This window comes from Cupressus sempervirens, chromosome 6, assembly GCF_028749045.1.
Source record: "Cupressus sempervirens isolate cs-2001-9-10 chromosome 6, ASM2874904v1, whole genome shotgun sequence".
Lineage (NCBI taxonomy): Eukaryota > Viridiplantae > Streptophyta > Pinopsida > Cupressales > Cupressaceae > Cupressus > Cupressus sempervirens.
In genome coordinates this window covers 351,614,452-351,633,603 of record NC_143123.1, presented here as the reverse complement: position 1 = coordinate 351,633,603, position 19,152 = coordinate 351,614,452, and the positions used below count along the sequence as shown (strand labels likewise).

Below are 19,152 nucleotides of genomic sequence, written 5' to 3'. Positions count from 1 at the left end.
ATTTCAATCATATGTTTTGTCCTTCCTGAGTCGGTTTTGATCCAAATCTTAATTAATATTTAACATAGTAATAATCTTGTTGTTTTTCCTTACATTCTGAATACTTGTAAACGCCTTAGAATCTGTATACATGGTCACTTATTATGTAGTTTGGTGTTAATAATGTAAGCCAACTGTGAAAGTGTTAAAACTTAAATAATCTTTTATCTTCTTTCTCTAGCAGTACCGATTGCCATCACTTTGAAATTTCTTTGAATATAGAATAATCCATTATCAAACCGTACATGCCTTAATTTGTAGATTTTTCCTTAAATGTTTTACTTTAGATAATTATGTTTAATCAATATAAGAGCAATGTTCAATTCTGAATACCAAGGAATTTCATAGGCTGTAAAGCCAGAATCTTAAAAATAGGTTCATGATATAATGGTTCAAGCATAGATACTCTTTAACTTTTGTTCCATTGTTATAAGATCTAGGTTTGATTCCCACAGTTTGTTTTGTTTGGTAGCTGATGACCCGACAGGCTTGGTATTTTCCAATATATGTTTTTGCATACTTTTCTGCTTCTACTAAAACCAAATTGGATCTTTACGCTTGATTGAATAATCATCTATCCCATAGATGGAAAACTCGCCGAGTACTCGGCGAGTTTTTAAAACTCGCTGAGTTTCCTAGCTCGGCGAGTTTTTAACCAGTTAACTCGCCGATTTAAAAACTCAGCAATCTGGTAAAAACTCGCCGAGTAGTCGGCAAAAACTCGGCGAGTTTTTCCTAAAAACTCGCGATTTACTGGTGAACGCGGCCTGTGACGGATTTAAGCGGCAGTGAGTGTTTTTTCTCATTCTTTCTTGTATTTGCATTGTTTGAAACCTTGAGGAGTGAAGAGAAGAAGGTTTGGAGGCATTCTTGGCTGATTGCAAGTGATTCAAGGCGGATTTGAGTGGATTGTAGAGGATTCTAACCGATTTTAGAAGACAAATTTCTTTCTAGGTATGTTCATCTTATCATAGTTTGAAAACTTTTTATAGTTTTATAACAAATGTTCTTTTGTTTTTGTTGTTTTTTGTAAATGTTTTCAAATCATTTAAAATCATTTTGAATCATTTGAAACCCTAGCTTCTAAGGATATGGTTGAAGTTTGTTGTTTGCTAAGGATATGGTTCAAGTTTGAAGTTTGAATCATTTGAAACCCTAGCTTCTAAGTTCTAACTTTGTTTATTCATTTCTCTATATATTTATGTGTAGGGCAGCGGTCAACCATTAAAAAAATGACAAACCCACAAGAAGAGTAGCCACAAACACCATGCCCATTTGGATATATAGGCACTCAGCCTAAAAATGCAAGAGATAAGGCATGGCGGTATGCCTATGAAGCTCCAAATCCAAATGATATTGGGAAGGTGATATGATTCCCTGTGAGAGAATTATTTCTGGAGGCATAAATTGCCTCAAATACCACCTTGCAGGCATAAAGAAACATGACTCAAATCCTTGTCTCAAGGTAACTGATGAAAAAAAAAGATTCATCCATGCCCTACTTGCAACTGCTGAAGAGAAAAAATTGAATAGGGAGAGGGCAAAAATAGCTATGAGGGCAGCCATAGCTGAATCTGAAGGAGCTCCTTTTGATATGCAAGAGGAAGAAGAAGCACTTGAGAACATACCAGGATCTCTTCGTGGCCCACGGATCCGCAATCAAAATTTCTCTTTTACCGGTTCCACTTCTTCTACATCTTCTACTTCTTCATCATCACCATCCAGATTCCCATCAGGGATAGGTGGTTATTTTGTGCCCAGGAACACACTTGGAGCACAACCATCATTAGAGGGCACTGCATGGTTTAAGGAGGTGCATGAGCAAACTGATATTGCAGCAACTGATTTTTGATTTTTCAACAATATCTCAATGAATGCCGCTGATAGTCCCTATTGGGTCAATATGGTGAATGCAATGACAATATTAGGCAAAGGGTACAAGCCGCCTAATCGCAAGGATATGAGTGGAAGGTTAGTATTTTACTATTTAGTAATTGTAAATAATTGAGATTCACTTTAGTTCATTGTTATATTTTAAATCTTAATTGTTATAACTTATTTCCTAATTTTTTACTAACACTTACACTTTATTTAATATTACACTTAAATTTTGTAGGTTGCTTGACAAAGCGGTTGGTAGGGCAAGATTGTTGATAGAAGACCAAAAGAAAGAGTGGAAGAAGTATGGCTGCACCATTTTATGTGATGGGTGGACAGATGGAAGAAGTAGAACCATTATTAACTTCTTGATTGCTTGCAAAGATGATGTGGTGTTTTGGAAATCTGTCGATGCCTCCAACAAAGTGAAAAATGCAGCCACATTGGCTTTAATGTTGGAGAATGTTGTCATGGAGGTGGGAATAGAGAATGTGGTGCAAATAATCACAGATAATGCAGCAGCATATGTGGCAGCAGGTAGATTTAATTTTTTATATTTGAATCAATATGAATCATGAATGTAATGCTATGGTATTATTCAATTTAGATTTGATGTAATTTGTAAATACTAAATATGGAAAGTTTGTTACTGATTATTGATTTTTTGCTAATCTTTTAGGTAGAATCCTCCAAGAGAGGCATCCCACACTTTTTTGGTCACCTTGTGCAGCACATGTCCTTGACCTTCTTTTGGAGGACATAGGAAAACTTGATTGGGTGAGTCCAGTTGTGGAAGATGCTAGATGAGTCACGAAATATATCTATAATCACCCATGGGTTCTCAGTTTGATGAGAAAAGCCACTAAAGGCAAAGATTTGATGAGACCTGCTATGACAAGGTTTGCAACAGTCTTCTTGACGTTGCAAAGTATTCTTGACCACATATTGGCTTTGAAGCAAATGTTTGTGTGTGCTGATTGGGTTGCTTCACCTTACTCAAAGAAGCCCGAAGGAGAAGCTGTGACACGAATAGTCTTTGATGATAGCTTTTTTGCAAAGGCTAAGGAGATTGTGGAGGTAACTTCATTATATTTTTAGTTTATTCAAGTTTTATTTTCAATTCATAACTTACTATGTTATTAACTAATTTGTATTTTTCAAATTTCAAATGTAGATGTCTTTGCCCCTGGTTCTAGTCTTGCGCACATGTGATGGGTAGCAATCCCCAATGGGAGGTCTTTATGAGGCCATGGATAGGGCGAAAGAGGTTGTTAAAAGTTACTATCACGGGGACAGTCTCAGATTTGACCCCATTTGGGAAATAATTGATAGGAGGTGGAACAATATGCTCCACCAACCTATTCATGCAACAGGCTACTTCCTCAATCCCAAATTCAGGTACTATGATAATTGATTGTCCTTGAAGTTGGGATTTTAATAAGTCTTTATTTTACTTTACTTTTTAAGGTTGTGTAGTAAGACTTGATATCATTTTCTATTTGTTTTAGGGCTGATGATTCTTACTCAGATCCTAATGGAGAGGTCATGGAAGGTCTCTCTAAATGCATTGAGAGAATGATATCAAGTGAAGAGGAGAGAGACCTTATTGTGACCGAACAACAAATCTATGTGGAATCAAGGGGTCCTTTGTTCTCTTCTATGCTAGCAAAGAGAGCAAGATCTACTCAAGCACCAGGTAAAGCGTCAAACTTTAAAACTTTTGCTAATTGATAAGTTGTGCTTCTGATTTTGTTTTTTATTGCTTAAATACTTTTTAAATTTTGTTTTGTAGATGCTTGGTGGGCAAGTTGGGGTGGCAATACCCCCAATTTAAGGAAATTTGCTCTCAGAGTCCTATCCCAACCTTGTAGCTCATCCCATTGTGAGCGCAATTGGAGCTTATTTGAGTCCACCCATACAAAGAAAAGAAACAGAATGACTCAAAAACGGCTTAATGACCTTGTTTATGTGCACTATAATCTTAAGTTGCGCATAAAAAAGTCACAGCTCTTAGAACTACCTGGTCCACTTGATCTAGATGAGATAGATCCTTATTCTGATTGGACAACACAGGAGCCAAGTCCATTTTTTACACCAGATGAGATCGCTGATTTGGAGAGGCAGGCCATGGAGGGGGAGGTTGACACTAATTTTCAGTTCACTATGGATGACATTGAGGATGAGGACGAGGATGATGATGATTCAGGCGAGGATCAGACATTACCATTAGGAGGAGATGCATCCTCTTCTAGGACGCCGAGCCAGTCAGTAGGGACGTCGAGCGAGGGGGCACAGCCACAGAGTTCACAGTCACGCAGCTCACGCCCTATCCCAGTGCGGGGCACTTCTTGTAGGACTAGACCCCCTCGCTTTCCTGCTAGTGCAAGTGGAAAGAGGAAGATGTGATTGGCATTGTCACATTGTATTGATGTATTTAGACTTTTAGTAGTTACTTCTAGTTTGACAGATTGAAACTATTTAGTAATTTACTATTTTGCTTCCTACCATGAGCATTCTGCATGAGAATGCAATTACGCATTATGCATTTATATATATCTAAACTTTGTTTCTTTCTTTTGTATTGTCTTTAATTAACTTATTAGATGCATCTTCTCATTAAATTTTGCAAAATAAATGTATTTTTAATTAAATTTCAACGGTTTTTTAGGTTCCCGAGTTTTTTTTTTAAATCGCCGAGTTTTTCCCGATTAAACTTTTGGGGGGCTTGGCGAGTTTTTGCATTTGGCGAGTTTTCCAACAATGATCTATCCAATTACTGAAACCAATATAATACAGACTGAATCGGGTTGGTTAGTAATAGATTTTCTAGTTCTTAGAAACTGCCATAAAATCATAGATGTTCTTTATTCATAAGGGTGTATCGAATCATGTATAGAAGATATGGAATTGCAATGATAATTGTGAACAACTAATTCAGTTCAGAATGTAATTCAGACCCTGCAAGAATGAAATTATTATCATGAATCCAAACACCATGGAAACTCACCAGGTAATATGGTAAAGAGGAGTTAAATAATTAGACATTCAATTTTTGAGATTTTTTAATAACATAATTATATGATCATGGTTAGTGAAATGCTGGATGCATGTATAATTGCCAAAACTGGTTAATCTGAGAATTCCTAACACTTGGGGCTCACCCGACTGTGTAGTCAAGTAAAAGGGGTGGCTAGGTTTAAGAGAGGAATCGCCATTAGTATGAATTAGTATCAGTTATGACATTTCTATATTTATCATTTAATATGAATTAATTAATAGCTCATGCATATTCTTGTTATGATGATCTCCTGTTGCCAAGTCCTATGGTGTGTTTATATCTTGAAGTTCAGTGGATGGTAAGATGTTCCCTGTCAATTCCGAGTAGGGAGGGCCTTTCTCGTTAGAGATCGTGTGGGGATAAGATTTGGTCCAAAGTTGTATGGTAAAGCCCCTGACAATGTTTCACCTCTCTCAAGATATCGGACATGCATCAGATAGAGATAAGCTAAGGATTCCTATGTTTATTGGAACAGGTATTATCGTTATTATTATGAATAGGTAAGATTAAATTGAGTGGTTTTCATTCTTACTGTTATTTACAACTAGATCTAAGAGATAGATTCATGAATTTATAAGTATATTTCTAATCCTTGAGTTACTGTCACAGTTCAGTAGTCGGAAGGAAAAGAGGTCTGAAGCCCTAAATTGTATCTGTCGTTGCAGAAGCCCAAGATTAATTCCAGTATCGCAAATGCCCTAAATTGAATCCGTGGTTGTGGAAGCCCTAAATTGAATCCGTGGTTGTGGAAGCCCTAAATTGAATCCGTGGTCGTGGAAGCCCTAAGTAAGATAGTGGTATCAGAAGCCCTAACTGAATCCGTCATAAAGGATGCCCTAATAGATACAGTAGTATGTGATGTCCTAATTTAATTTAATTGTATTTATCCTTGATTATAAGATAGCGATTGTTAGATGATAGTTGTCATGTGAAATTGTTATAGTGTATTTGCAAACTAACTCGAGTGGTTGCATAAGCATCCTTAGTTTGAATTTGATCTCAGTTTTCCAAGGTATGTGATTTTTATTTTCTGTAGTAATTTAACTTGATGGTACTTCAAGTATTTAGTTAATTTTGTTTAACTGTTTCTAACAGTATATCTTATTCACATGAAATGATATAACTGTCTTTCTATAAACCTAGTATAACTGTATTCCTTGAGTATGTTGAATGTTAAATTAGACCTAGAAAATCCTGATGTTACAATTGCCCATTGCATCATGTTGGAACATGTGCGGGAATGGTATCTATCACAACATGGGAAATCCTCCCTCCACATGTTGGATCTCTTAGGGAAATATACACAACTCTATCTGAGAAATCTCATTCTGAGTATTAGCATTTTGTTTAAAGTTGTGGGAATTGGTAACAATATTGTCATTTGAGAACATCTTTTATGGTCGTACTTAATAGGGTTACATACAAGCAAGCAACACATACAAGGTATGTCTTCCACATACTTATGTACAAACATAATTTACAAGAACATTTATTTTTTAATTCCCCATGGCACACATGACAATTACTGGTTTTACACAACACTTTAACACAAATGGCAACATTGGTTTAATCACATGGATGGGGGAACACAAGATGACATGATTCACAACTTCACATGGATTACTGACATCTGTTTAAGGAAAAAGTGACATCTTTTATTGCTTCATGGACCATAAGCTTGCATTTATTTAACCACATAAAATATCAACATTAACCATAATGCTCAACTAATCTTCCCTAGATGAGGACATCAAACATTATCTATAGCCACATAAGATATTCCCACAACATAAAAATCTTGTCAACACAAGAGCATATTAGCCAATGTACATTGTTGCATGATTTCATTTTCCACTGGTTCTCTACTCTACTCATTATTCCAACTATTATTGAACAAAAATACCTCACATTGTCATACAAGTTATCCAAATGCATGTAATTTTAAAAAAATCTTTTACATCTTAAATTTAAGCAAGGAGCATCTATTAAGAACTTGCATAGTCAACTTTTTCAATCAATAATATAAAATGCTACACATAACCATTCAATTGTCGAATGCACACCTTAATAGGGAAAATGGAGAAAATTCATCAAATAACATGGTATATCACTAATTAAAATTTGAGAGTGAAAATGATATATAACTTATATCCCAATTCCTCTATATGTCCTTATTACCCTCATACTAAGGCCTTACTAAAAGTTTAAAGTACATTTAGCCATCTAATTACTATAAGTTTCTTGATACATCCTTCAAAATTTAAAAACTATGAATGACTATTAAAATAATGTTAGTTTTCTATAGTCTTTTTCCTTTGGACTGGTACTCCCTTATATCTATCACAAGTAAACATCATAAAAGTTTATTTATCTTCTAAATGTACCAATACTAATTTAATTATACTCCTTGAAATTATGTTTCTTGTAAAACGTGAAAAGCTGAACTTTCTCTCATAGTTTAGACTTTTAGCATTTCAATAGAGTTCTCATGTTATCCACTAATTTTGATAATCTTGTAGGTTAAACGTGGAATCTTATATTTAGTAGTTGCTTGAATATACTACTATTATTTTTAAACTACCCTTTAGTTGCATAAGAGTATTCTTAAAACATTAATCCCAAGTTTTTATTTCAAAGAAAATAATTTGGTAAACTTCACTCTTAACTAATTATATGACATTCAATATCTTAAAATTCAAAACACCTAAATAGTCAAATTAATTACTTAAACTTGAACATCTAGTGTCTTCACTTCCAACTACTACTTAATATAGAATTTTATTTATTTTTATTTAATTACCAATGTGTATTAATTTTACTTTTGAAAGTTGATGATAAATCAATAGATAATATTGTTCAAAGAATTGATTTAAACAAAATATTTGCACTTGGCACAATATGAGCTTTATTGCTTTTACACCAATATGAGATGCCATTAGGTACAAACTTATTGTCCCCCTTTTTTTTGACCTAAAAAATTCTAAATCATTCATTGTTCCCTCTCTAATATAAGAATGGAGCAAGGTTGATTACTAACAGTATTATCTCTTCAACCATTAATTCAAATGTTTTATACATTATCAATACAATATCATGTAAAGCTGTAAAAATTAAGTGACAGAGCGACATCTATTACTAATCTAACAAGATAACATAATGAATGCTCAAAACAATTAAGTTGCCAATACATATATATGTACATAAATATAACTTACTCCTGAGTTACAATTTATACAAGGTTGCTTTATTCAAGGTCGCTCTATGCAAGGTCGCTTTGATGCTTAACATAGCAATAAATTTTCATTTACTGATCTTAGACTAACTTCAATAAAGTGAAATAATATTTTTATCCCCAATGCTATTTTTATTTTATTTTAAGACACATGGTGGATTGAGACATACAAGAGCATGAGATGGAACAATTTAAGAATGAAGTACCTATATATATTTAAAATTATTTTTCTCTATTTTCTCTAGTGATATGGTACTTTTGCTTTTAGTAATCGCTAGTCAGCTAGCTTTCTGTCTTGGCTTATCTTACACATCTCAATTGTTTTATGGTATTGCATGAGGAATAATTTTACAATGACTTGTCAATGTCATCATTAACTCTAAGAGGGAAAACGAATATACAAGGTCAAAATAGGTAAGGTTATCATAACATCCATGTTATCCTAGTATAATTTTCCTACTTTCAAAGTCTATAGATCATCACTCTAAAGAATATATTTGCAAGCAACTCTATTGTCCTACAAATTAAACGAGTTCTTATAAAAGAAAAACTAGCTTGTTCAAGATTCAAGTTATACATAATCTTCTTACCTAAACCCCTTATAAAATCACCTCTAAAGTTTAAGTAATAGTCTTCATAGCATTTTCTACCCATATTAGGATATCTATAAAACTACGTAATTCATCATCATCGTGCAATTTTCATAAGGTAGGAAGATAATATCTCTTCCTTTGCTTAAATGCAATATAAAATTATATTAATATTTCCTCTAAATTATATCTATTGTCTTTAACATCCTTCACAATAACAATCTTATAGATATTAGGTTGAATTTGATGGTAAATCTAATGTCCAGCTAGAATGCCTCTGAGGGAAAAATTTGTCATTATTAATACCTCAAGCATTTTGGAAAACTCATATCATACAGAACCACTCTATTATTTTTTTTTTGAAATTAATATTATTAAAATAAAAATTAACTTTTTTAGTTATTTGTTACATACTAAAATCAACTCACAACAACCCAAATCCTACAGAACCACTAAAAGTCAAAATTCGTTTTATACTTTTTTTAATTTATAATTTTAAATTCCTCAGTCAGAGTTGTATTAGTGAATTAACAATACATCCATCTTCTTAGTTGTATTATTGAATTGACAATACATCCACCTTCTTATGCTAATACATCACTAATGGAAATGATTTTAACCACAATTCAAAAATAAAATATATTAAAATGAAATAATCTTAGTTAAAAATATCCACTAAAACAAAAATAAGTGATGGGAATGGGGTTTGAACACACAACCTCTTTTACCCACTAACATTTTTTCAATCTATCTAACCAACTTTCCCTCTTTAACTTCATGTCTTTAAATGCAAATATTGTTGATAGAGGGTCCCATTCAAAATTGGGTCAAAGAGTCAACTTGGACTTTCCCTCCAAAAGGGTGACTTGGAGTTAGTTTGAATTAACTCAAGGGTAAGGGGTTAGCCCTAACCCTAATTCGAATTAGGGTTTTTGATCAAACATAAAATAGTTGTTTGTCATTTCATTTGGGTTTCTTGCCCACTTTTCTTCATGGGTTCCCAGACCCTATAGTTTTCTCTGTTTCTCCATTTCATGCTTGCTGTTCTAGATTTTGTTGCAGGTTGGAAGTGAAGCTTTGATGAAGGATTCATGGTGTGTATACGCTTCATGCATATTTACACATATGTTGGCTGTGTATATATGCATTAAACATATACATCCATTAGGGTCGAAGATCCGAGCAGAGAGCCATGCTAATCTGTTTTGTGGCATTATAATGTCCATATTTTCTTTTTGCAAGTTTAAGAATTTGTAGCTGCAACTTTTGTTTGTATGCCCTCAACTATGGATCGAGAGTAGATGTTTATTGCTGAACTTTATTCACATTAATCATTCTCTATTTTCCCAAATCTAGGCATGTGATTACATGAAGAATCAATCTCTGTTTTATCTTTTTATTTTATTTTGTCCTGTAGGTTGCGGTTTGAGCTGCCAAATGGCGGTTGTTGATGCTCTGCCTGTGAAAACATATTATATTTATTCCTTATTTACATATTTCATTGACCATAGTGTTGTAATATTACATTTGATGGACTCGCCATTTTTATTGACTGATATATTGCTCTCAAGGTACACACAGGATATTGTAATAAGGATCGTATCTCCTTGTCTCATTTATATGTATTTTTGGCATATAAATTTATATAAAGACTACAACCAGAGGGAATTGTCAGCCTTAGCCTAATGCTCCTTGTGGCACCGCAAACCATAGATCTCGTGGGATTCCTTGCGGGTTCCTTAGAATCAAGGGCTTTGTTGTCGCAACGTTATTGGCAGTGGCTCTGCTACTGTGATACAGCTAGGGTTCAATGCTTTTATTTTATTTATTTATTTATTATTATTTTTTTAAAAGTTTGGATGAGACTAATCAATATATCCTTTAATACCCCCCTTTTTTTGCACTTATCAAGCTAAGGGAAGTTTGTCTTAAGTTGATTCACAACCTCGTTAATATTATAATTAGATTTTATTTTATTCTATTTATCTAAATAGTTACATATGCATGAAGATTCGATGGATGATAGATCCATTGGGTTAGTCTCACTAAGATCGTAAGTAATAGTACCGTAGGGTTTGCTATCAATATTTTAACACAGTAAGATTAACCTATTCAATACAAGTTTGTGCAAGCATGTGTATTTATGTAAAAGGTGATTTGTATGATACTCCTATTTTTTTAATGTGCACATACTTTTCTCATCACTTTTACTTGTTTGAGACATAAATTAATATATCTATACATTTTGGACTCTAAAATAACATTTGATACTTAAATATGTACACAGTTTCCTTTTGTACTTGAACCAAATGAATACCAGAATTACAGTCTTAATGTACGACTTATAAATCTATCTACATGTATAGGTTGTTCGTTTGGCTTATGCCCTAATCAACATCTATTCTATCTATTTATAAGTAACCCACTTCCACGGTCTTGTACAATTGTAGCTTCTAGTTGCAGTTTAGAAAATTTCAAGCTGTATTTAAAAAAAAAAAATCATACTATAAGATGTCTTATTTTCTATTTTTCAACTAAAGAAATCTAATCTTAGTAGTTTACATTTAAGTAACGGATTCTAATGTCTAGTGAATCAGATTTCTAATTTACACATCACTATAAATTGGTAAATCAGATTTTTAATAACTACTGGATGAATCTAGTCATAAGAAGTTTCAGATCTATAAACATGGGTTTCATTCTTCTTTGCTTTTAAACCAAAACTAGTAATGTAATGAGCCTAGGTCCTAGTATTGGAAATCTGGCTCTCATACCAATTGTCATGCCCACTTTTTTCCTACCAAAAACTTACTTAAATTTAATAAATAAAAGACCAGATTTAGATTCAATTTTTAGATCCACAATAGATATTTTGATAACATGATCTTGAGCATTAGCCAGTTGTTTCTAATGAAATAACTTACAAGTTTTAACATCCAAAACAATTTCTCTATTAGCAAAAGATTAACAAACCATACGATAAATAACATCAGCTTTTAAGAAAAGATTTACAATATCTCAATAACAATAGCATCATTTCTATAATTTTTTTATCACAAACTTCTTCTCTCATACACAAGTTTAAATATATTCTCAAAAACTTAATATCTAATTTTCATTCATATTTATTGGCAAGATTAAAACAATAATTATCAAACCATTCACACAAGTGCCCTTTTCCACCCTACCATAATGGCATCATGAGGCCGCTTGTGCCCTAGCCATACCCTCGGGTAAGAGAACTCATTTCAACCAAGAGATCATGGTTGCAATCCTAAGAGTTCTCTCTCTATCGCATTATGAAACAATCCTTCTACACATTATTTCATCATGATCAATAAGAACTACTTTAGATGAATATAAGATACTTATCTTTCAAGAGCTCTCCCCTAAGGTAGATTTTCATCTTCAACCAAGAGCCATTCCTCCTCTTCCTCTCCATATTTCTGCCATTCTCTCCTCTCCTCTCCTTCCATCCCAAATAATGAATTCCCCCATCTATCTTCCTACCTTCTTCTTAGAACCCTAACTATCACTTTCTATCCCCATTATTTTAATAATGGCACAAGGCTCTATGTCCTCCATTGTCTCCCACTTACCATTTTTGCCACCTTTGAAGTGGGGCCAATTTGGGGTGTCATAATGGAAGTTTTAATCATGATTTGACCTTGAACTAACCCCCAACCCTAGGTAGTATGAATGGGTTAGGTTATTTTAACCCAAAATGCACTCTAGGGTCCATTTTAACCCCTCTAAAGTCCAAATTTAGTTCATATCCGATTTTCCAAGAAGTTTGCATTGAGGTAGACTTTGATTGTTGTAGAAGAGTTGACATAGTTTTCTCGAAGGTCTTCATAATCATGCGATTATCATAAGAAATGTCAAAGGTCTTCATAATCATATGTTGCACAAATTCAAATTTAGCATCAGTAACTCAAACATATAAATATAAGACTGTAAACATTAATACATATCCCTGAATTAGCAATAGATCAACCCATTAGATCAATATCATATTCCAACATCATTTTCTTCAGAATCATATGAAATACATTTATAAATAAGTATCATTCTTTCTACTTTAACTTCTCTAATTACAAACTTTTCAAGAATAATAACCACATTAATAATTCATAGCATATGTATCAAAACACCTTACATGCATTAATCAAGTTCTTACAATTGAGTCTAAGTCTAGAATGATATGGGGTATTACACCTACAAATAGTGATACATGGCTGATTGACAATGGTGTGTTGTGCCATATCACTGGTTATCGAGAGTACCTCTTCAACTTGAAAGAAAATGACTCTCCTTCAAGTCATTTTTGGAGATGATTCAAGCTATTTAGTTAGACGTGTTGGTTCTACTTCTTTACAATTAGATTCCATAATTTTCCTTCACTTGTCACTTGAACGATGTCCTCTTTGTTCCTAGTGTGAAAAGGAATCTGATTTCCATATCAGCATTAGAAGACACATGCTATCATGTTGCCTTTACTGATGGGATGGTTCTTGCATGGAAAAAGAATTCTAACTTTCAATCAGCTCATGAGATTGGAAATCATCATGACAGCCTATACAAGCTTTCAGCCCATCCCATTCATGCTTAGCTCATTATACTTCAAATTCAATTGTATCATGGTGCAAGAGGCTTGGTCATCTTAATTTCAAATCTTTATCTTCCATGGAGAAGGTTGTGGTTTGTCTTTGAAAGATGAACCAAAATCATGGAGGAGGTTGCAAGGGATGCACTCTATGTAAGAACATTAATATATCTTTTCATAGTAGTGAAAGTAGAGCTAAAGAGATCTTAGAATTGATTCATTTTGATTTATGTGGTCCCATGTCAATTACTTATCTCAGTGGTTTCTAGTATTATGTTACTTTTATAGAAGATTTTTCTCATAAATGTTGGATTTACTTTCTTAAGTCTAAAGATTCTGATAAAGTGTTGGCTGTGTTTAAAGAATTTAAAGCATTTGTTGAAAATTTATCTAAGAAGAAGATTAAGATTTTGAGACTAGATAATGGAGAAGAATATGTGTTTCAAAGAGTTTAAAGCACTTGTTGAAAATTTATCTAGTAAGAAGATTAAGGTTTTGAGATTAGATAATGGAGGAGAATATGTGTTTGGTATCTTTCATGGTTTTTGTGTTGAAGTTGGGATTAGGAGGGAGTTTTGTGTCCCTTATAATCCTCAACAAAATGGTGTAGTTGAAAGAAAGCACAGAACAATTGTACAAGCAACAAAGGCTGATTCATGATCAAAGCCTACCAAATTTCTTATGGGCTGAAGCTTGCAGGACAACAGTTCCTATCCAGAATCAAAGTCTTCATCAGATTTTAAACAACATGACTGCAGAAGAAGCTTTTACAGGTATTAAACCAAATATCAGTGATTTAGAATTTTTTGTTGCCTTGTTTATATTCATGCTCCAATACAGAAAAGACCAAAATTGGAACCTTAAGGTAGGAAAGAAATATTTCCTGGCTATAGTGATTCTTCAAAAGCATATAGAATCTACATTCCAAACCAAAAACAAATTGAAGTCAGAAGGGATGTTTCTTTAGATGAAGTTGTAGCTTGCAAGATATCAAAAGAATTTTATACAGAATCTGATAAAGAAGATTTTGATCATCCTAAAGATTTAGAAATGGCTGATCCAAATCCACTTTAAGAGGGAGAGTGCAGATTTAGAAGATTCAACCGATCCAGTTGATCCAATAGATCCTATTGATGCTTCAGCAGGTCCTAGTAATACTTCAGCCATTAGGAAAAGACCTTTGTGGGCCAGAAGCATTATGGAAGAAGCTGAACAATATGCAACTCCTTGTGGCACTTTTTAGGGAGAGTAAAAGGCCTCATAAGTGTGCTGGTTATGTAGCTTTGACGAGCCACATTATAAAATCTGAACCTTTCAGTATTGAAGAAGTTTCAAATCAGCAAGTATGGAAAGATCACATACATGATCGAGGAGTATCAGTCCATTATTAAAAATGATGTATGGGACATTGTTCCAAGGCCAAAACGTAAATATTTTGTTTCATCTAAATGGTTATTTAATATTAAGCACACAGCTGATGGAAGTATAGAAAAATATAAAGCCAGATTTATTGCTAGAGATTTTTTTACAAAAGGAAGGCATATACTATGAAGAAACCTTTCCACCAGTAGCTCATTGCATTTCAATTAGAACCATTATTTCTATTGCAGCCATGAAGGGATGGAAACTTCCAACAAATGAATGTGAAAACAACCTTCTTAAATGGGGTAATTGAAGAGGAAGTATATAGTGGGCAACAAGAGGACTTTGTTATGCATGATAAGAAGTATCATCTATGCAAGCTGAAAAAGGCATCGTATGGCCGTAAGCAAGCTCCCTGTGCTTGGTATGAGAGAATTGATCACCATCTTCTAAGTTTGGGTTTTCATAAGAATGATGCAAGTCCAAATTTATACTTCAAGATAAATGATGTCAAAGTGTTGATTCTTGTGCTCTATGTTGATGATTTGTTTCCCACTAGTAATGATGGTCTCATTTTCAAATGCTAAGAGTTAGCTTCAGAATTTGAGATGAAAGATCTTGGTTTGTTGCACTATTTCCTTGGGCTTGAGGTATGAGAAAGATGAAATGAGATCATATTAAGTCAAGGTAAATATACAATTGATATTTTGAAAAGATTTGGCATGTTACAATGTAAGTCTGGTGACTCCTATGGAAGAAAATCTGAAAAAGTCAGATGATGATGCAACTACTTAAGATATAGCTGATCCTATTATCTATTGGCAATTAATTGACTCTTTAATGTATTTGGTTAACACAAAGCCTGATATATGTTATGCAATTAATACATTGAGGTAGTTCGTGTGTGAACCAAGACATTCATCTTGTGGTAGCCAAAGACAGATTGAGATATGTTTGTGGTACAATGAGATATGGCTTGAAATTTTCTTTTTGTGTATAGCTGAACTTGCAGGGATTCTCTGATTCAAATTAGGCAGGGTGTACACTTGACAAGAAGGATACTTGAGGATACTTGCAAGAACATTCAACTCACATGCGACAAACATGGAAGTACATGCAACCTTTGAAAGTTGGAGACTTTTTCTCAAACCAGGAAATCACATGATCAAAACACTTGACTACGCTTCCATTTTTCAGCACAAATCTTTGAACATGAACCATGAAATTCTCATAAAATATCTCAAATGATTTTATTTTAAAAAATTGAAAAATAAATTTATAGAAAAAAGTTCCCGATTAGAAGCTTGAATTTTTGATTAGGGCACAACTTGAGAGAAAATGAACACAACTGAAAAGGAATCTTATATTATTTGAAATGAGAAGCTACAACATGCATTACAACACAAACAAATCCAGTTACATGCCCTACGTACTAAATATCATTAGAATATGGAGAAAAACCCTTCTCACAGTACCTGCTCTCAAACTTCACCAAAATTCTGCCTTTACACCTCAAGAATGGGTCTTAAGTAGCTTGTCTTAGGTTTAGGAATACAATTTACATTTTGACATTTGGCGACCGGTGCCAAAACAAAGGTTCTAGAATTCAAATTAGAAGTTGGTGCAAAAATTAAAGGTTCTAGAAAAATTATAATTTTTGGGAGGCATAATTTTTGATTTGGGACTCTGATTGATGAACTGTTTACATTTTCAGAATGCCTTTTGAGTGTTCTATAGCCTTATCAACCGCTAATGGCCTCCCCCCATTTTTCCGGATTCGTACAAGGTCATTTAGTGCCTCAAATCTGACTCTGAAGTGCTTCTAGGAGGTCTTCAAGCAACTTAAAACTGAAATAACTTTCAACCCATGAAACCTTTTGACCTGATTCTTTTTCTGGAGCACTTGAAATTTCAATTACAACCATCTCTCCAACTTAACCCCTTTAATTGTTCATAATTATAGCTCTATAACAAAATAACCCATTTTCTACATTTGCACATATCTCGAGTTGTGCCAAAATACTATCCCAAAAAAATAACAATAGAAATCTAAGAGTTAGAATCTCTATTTTGCCGAAATGGATATCCACAAATGCAAACACATAACCAGAAACTATCACTGAACATATTTTTGGGTGATATGGGATTGCCCTTACACTATTGGATGCTCTTGCATTAGACACCCAGGCTAATTTGAAAAGTGACCCTGTTACTTCTCAACTGGTTGAGGAAAACCTAAACAGTCAACCTTGGCCTTAGATAACCAGGACGAGTCTTCCATCGGTCGTCATTTCCACTTCACTAGGTACTCCTCATAGTGCCTGTTTGTAGTATTCCTTCCCATACGACTATCCATGATTTTTCAATCTCCTCCTTTACAGAGGTAGGGATTGGACATTGTTCAAGTATTGGTTCCTCTTCTACACCATCTTTATGAGACTCCATTAAATTTGTAATATTGAAAACATGAGAAATGCAAACTCCATTTGGCAGTTCCACCTCATGTGCATTCTCATATGTATTCCTTGAATCATGTTTCTCCAAAATCTCGCATAGACCAAATTTCTTCATCTTCAGTTTGTAGGTGCCCGTTAGATATTGTTCTTTTCTCAAGTACACCATAGCTTGATCTCCAACTTGGAACTCTTTATGCCTCTTTTGATTTGCCCTAGCCTTATACTGCATGCTCATTTTGGTGATATGTTCACGCACCTCTTCATGTAGGTTCTTGACATGTTTAGCAAAGTCTTTTGCTTCAGCTCTAGTCTTACCTCCATGCTCCATCTTCATTAATTCTGGTGTAGTCCTTGGACTACTCCCATACACAATTTGGAATGGTGATCTATTAGTACTTCTGTTCAAAGAGCTATTGCAAGAAAATTCTACCTGTGGTAGAATTAAATCCCATTTTTTGGACTTATCACCTACTAAACACCTCAACAGATTACCCGAACTTTTGTTCACTACTTCTGTTTGCCCATCAGTTTGTGGGTGATGTGCAAAACCAAACTTCAACTATGTCTTCAACTTCTTCCACAAGGTTCTCCAAAAATACCCAACAAAATTTGTATCTTGATTTGAAACAATACTCTTTGGAAGAGCATGTAACCTCACCACCTCACTCAAGAAAAAATCTTCAATGTAAACCACATCTTGGGTCTTGTGGCAAGGAATGATATGAGCCATCTTTAAAAACTGTCAATCACCACAAATACTGAATCGTTACCCCTTTGTGTCCTTGGCAACCCCAAAAACAAATCCGTACTTATGTATTCCTAGGGCATTGATGGATCAAGCAATGGTTGATAGTCCTGTATTTGGATTGACTCCTTTAGCTATTTGGCACACTTGACAACTCTACACAAACTTCTTCACATTTTCTGACAATTGAGGCCATAAATAATGTTCACTAACAATGACAATGGTCTTATCTCAACCAAAGTGTCCTACCATTCCTCCACTATGTTTCTCTTTCATCATGTTCTCCCTTGTGAAAATCCTTGGAATGCATAGTTGACTCCCTTTGAATAACAAACCATCTTGGATCATGTAGTCTAGCCACCTTCTCCTATCTAGACTAACAGGGTCCTTGCAAACCTTTCAAACCTCTACAAAGTCAAGGTCCTCACGGTACAGAGTCTTGAGCTCATTAAACCCAACTACCACAATCTGCATTTTTGTTAGTAATATTTGTCTCCTACATTATGCATTTGCAAACCTATTAGATTGTCCACTTCTATGTTTCAATACAAATGTATAGCTTTGCAAGAACTCTACCCATTTCAAGTGCCTTTGATTCAATTTACCTTGGCTATTTAGGTACTGTAATGCTTTGATGATCAATATACAAAACAAACTCTTTTGACAACAAATAATGCCTCCATTTCTTTAATGCTTTAAATTATTGCATAGAACTCCTGATCATAAACAAAATACTTCTTTGCATCATTTAATTTTTGACTTAAATATGCAATAGGCTTAACTTCTTGGTTTCAATATAGCTTCAATGGCACTACTACTGGCATCACAATCCGCCTGGAACATTTCGTTGAAATTATGAAGTGCTAACATAGTTTGCTCTACCACCTTCCTCTTCAACAACTCAAAACTCCTTGCAGCTCTTGCAATCCATTAGAACTCTTTTCTATCCCCCCTCATTGTCTCATGTAGGGGTGCACAAATACTACTGAAATTTCTATGAACTTCTTGTAGAAACTAGCCAAACCATGGAAAGATCTCATCTCAATGGAAAGCCTTGGGATAGGCCATTCTAGGATGAAATTTCACCTTCTCTGGGTCCATTTTGAGACCATCAGGTTAGGCAACAAACACCGAATAGACTAACTCCCTTTTGACAAAGGTACACTTATTCAAATTAATCAAAAGT

The 19,152-nt window shown here is 34.1% G+C and overlaps 3 protein-coding genes across 12 annotated transcripts in view; all 3 read left to right on the top strand.

Annotated features, from left to right (window-relative positions):
* The window catches only part of LOC149552570 (Pseudouridine synthase family protein), a 249,888-nt gene that overhangs the window by 177,792 nt on the left and 52,944 nt on the right, over positions 1–19,152 (top strand). The window lies entirely within an intron of this gene.
* LOC149552573 (uncharacterized) lies at positions 1,885–2,735 on the top strand. Its single transcript, XM_089788172.1, has 3 exons — positions 1,885–2,010; positions 2,156–2,454; positions 2,597–2,735. Exons 1-3 carry the CDS (start codon positions 1,910–1,912, stop codon positions 2,722–2,724), a joined length of 528 nt encoding a protein of 175 aa, XP_089644298.1. The 5' UTR covers positions 1,885–1,909; the 3' UTR covers positions 2,725–2,735.
* LOC149552572 (uncharacterized) lies at positions 2,880–4,424 on the top strand. Its single transcript, XM_089788170.1, has 4 exons — positions 2,880–2,994; positions 3,092–3,315; positions 3,426–3,613; positions 3,710–4,424. Exons 2-4 carry the CDS (start codon positions 3,146–3,148, stop codon positions 4,321–4,323), a joined length of 972 nt encoding a protein of 323 aa, XP_089644296.1. The 5' UTR covers positions 2,880–2,994; positions 3,092–3,145; the 3' UTR covers positions 4,324–4,424.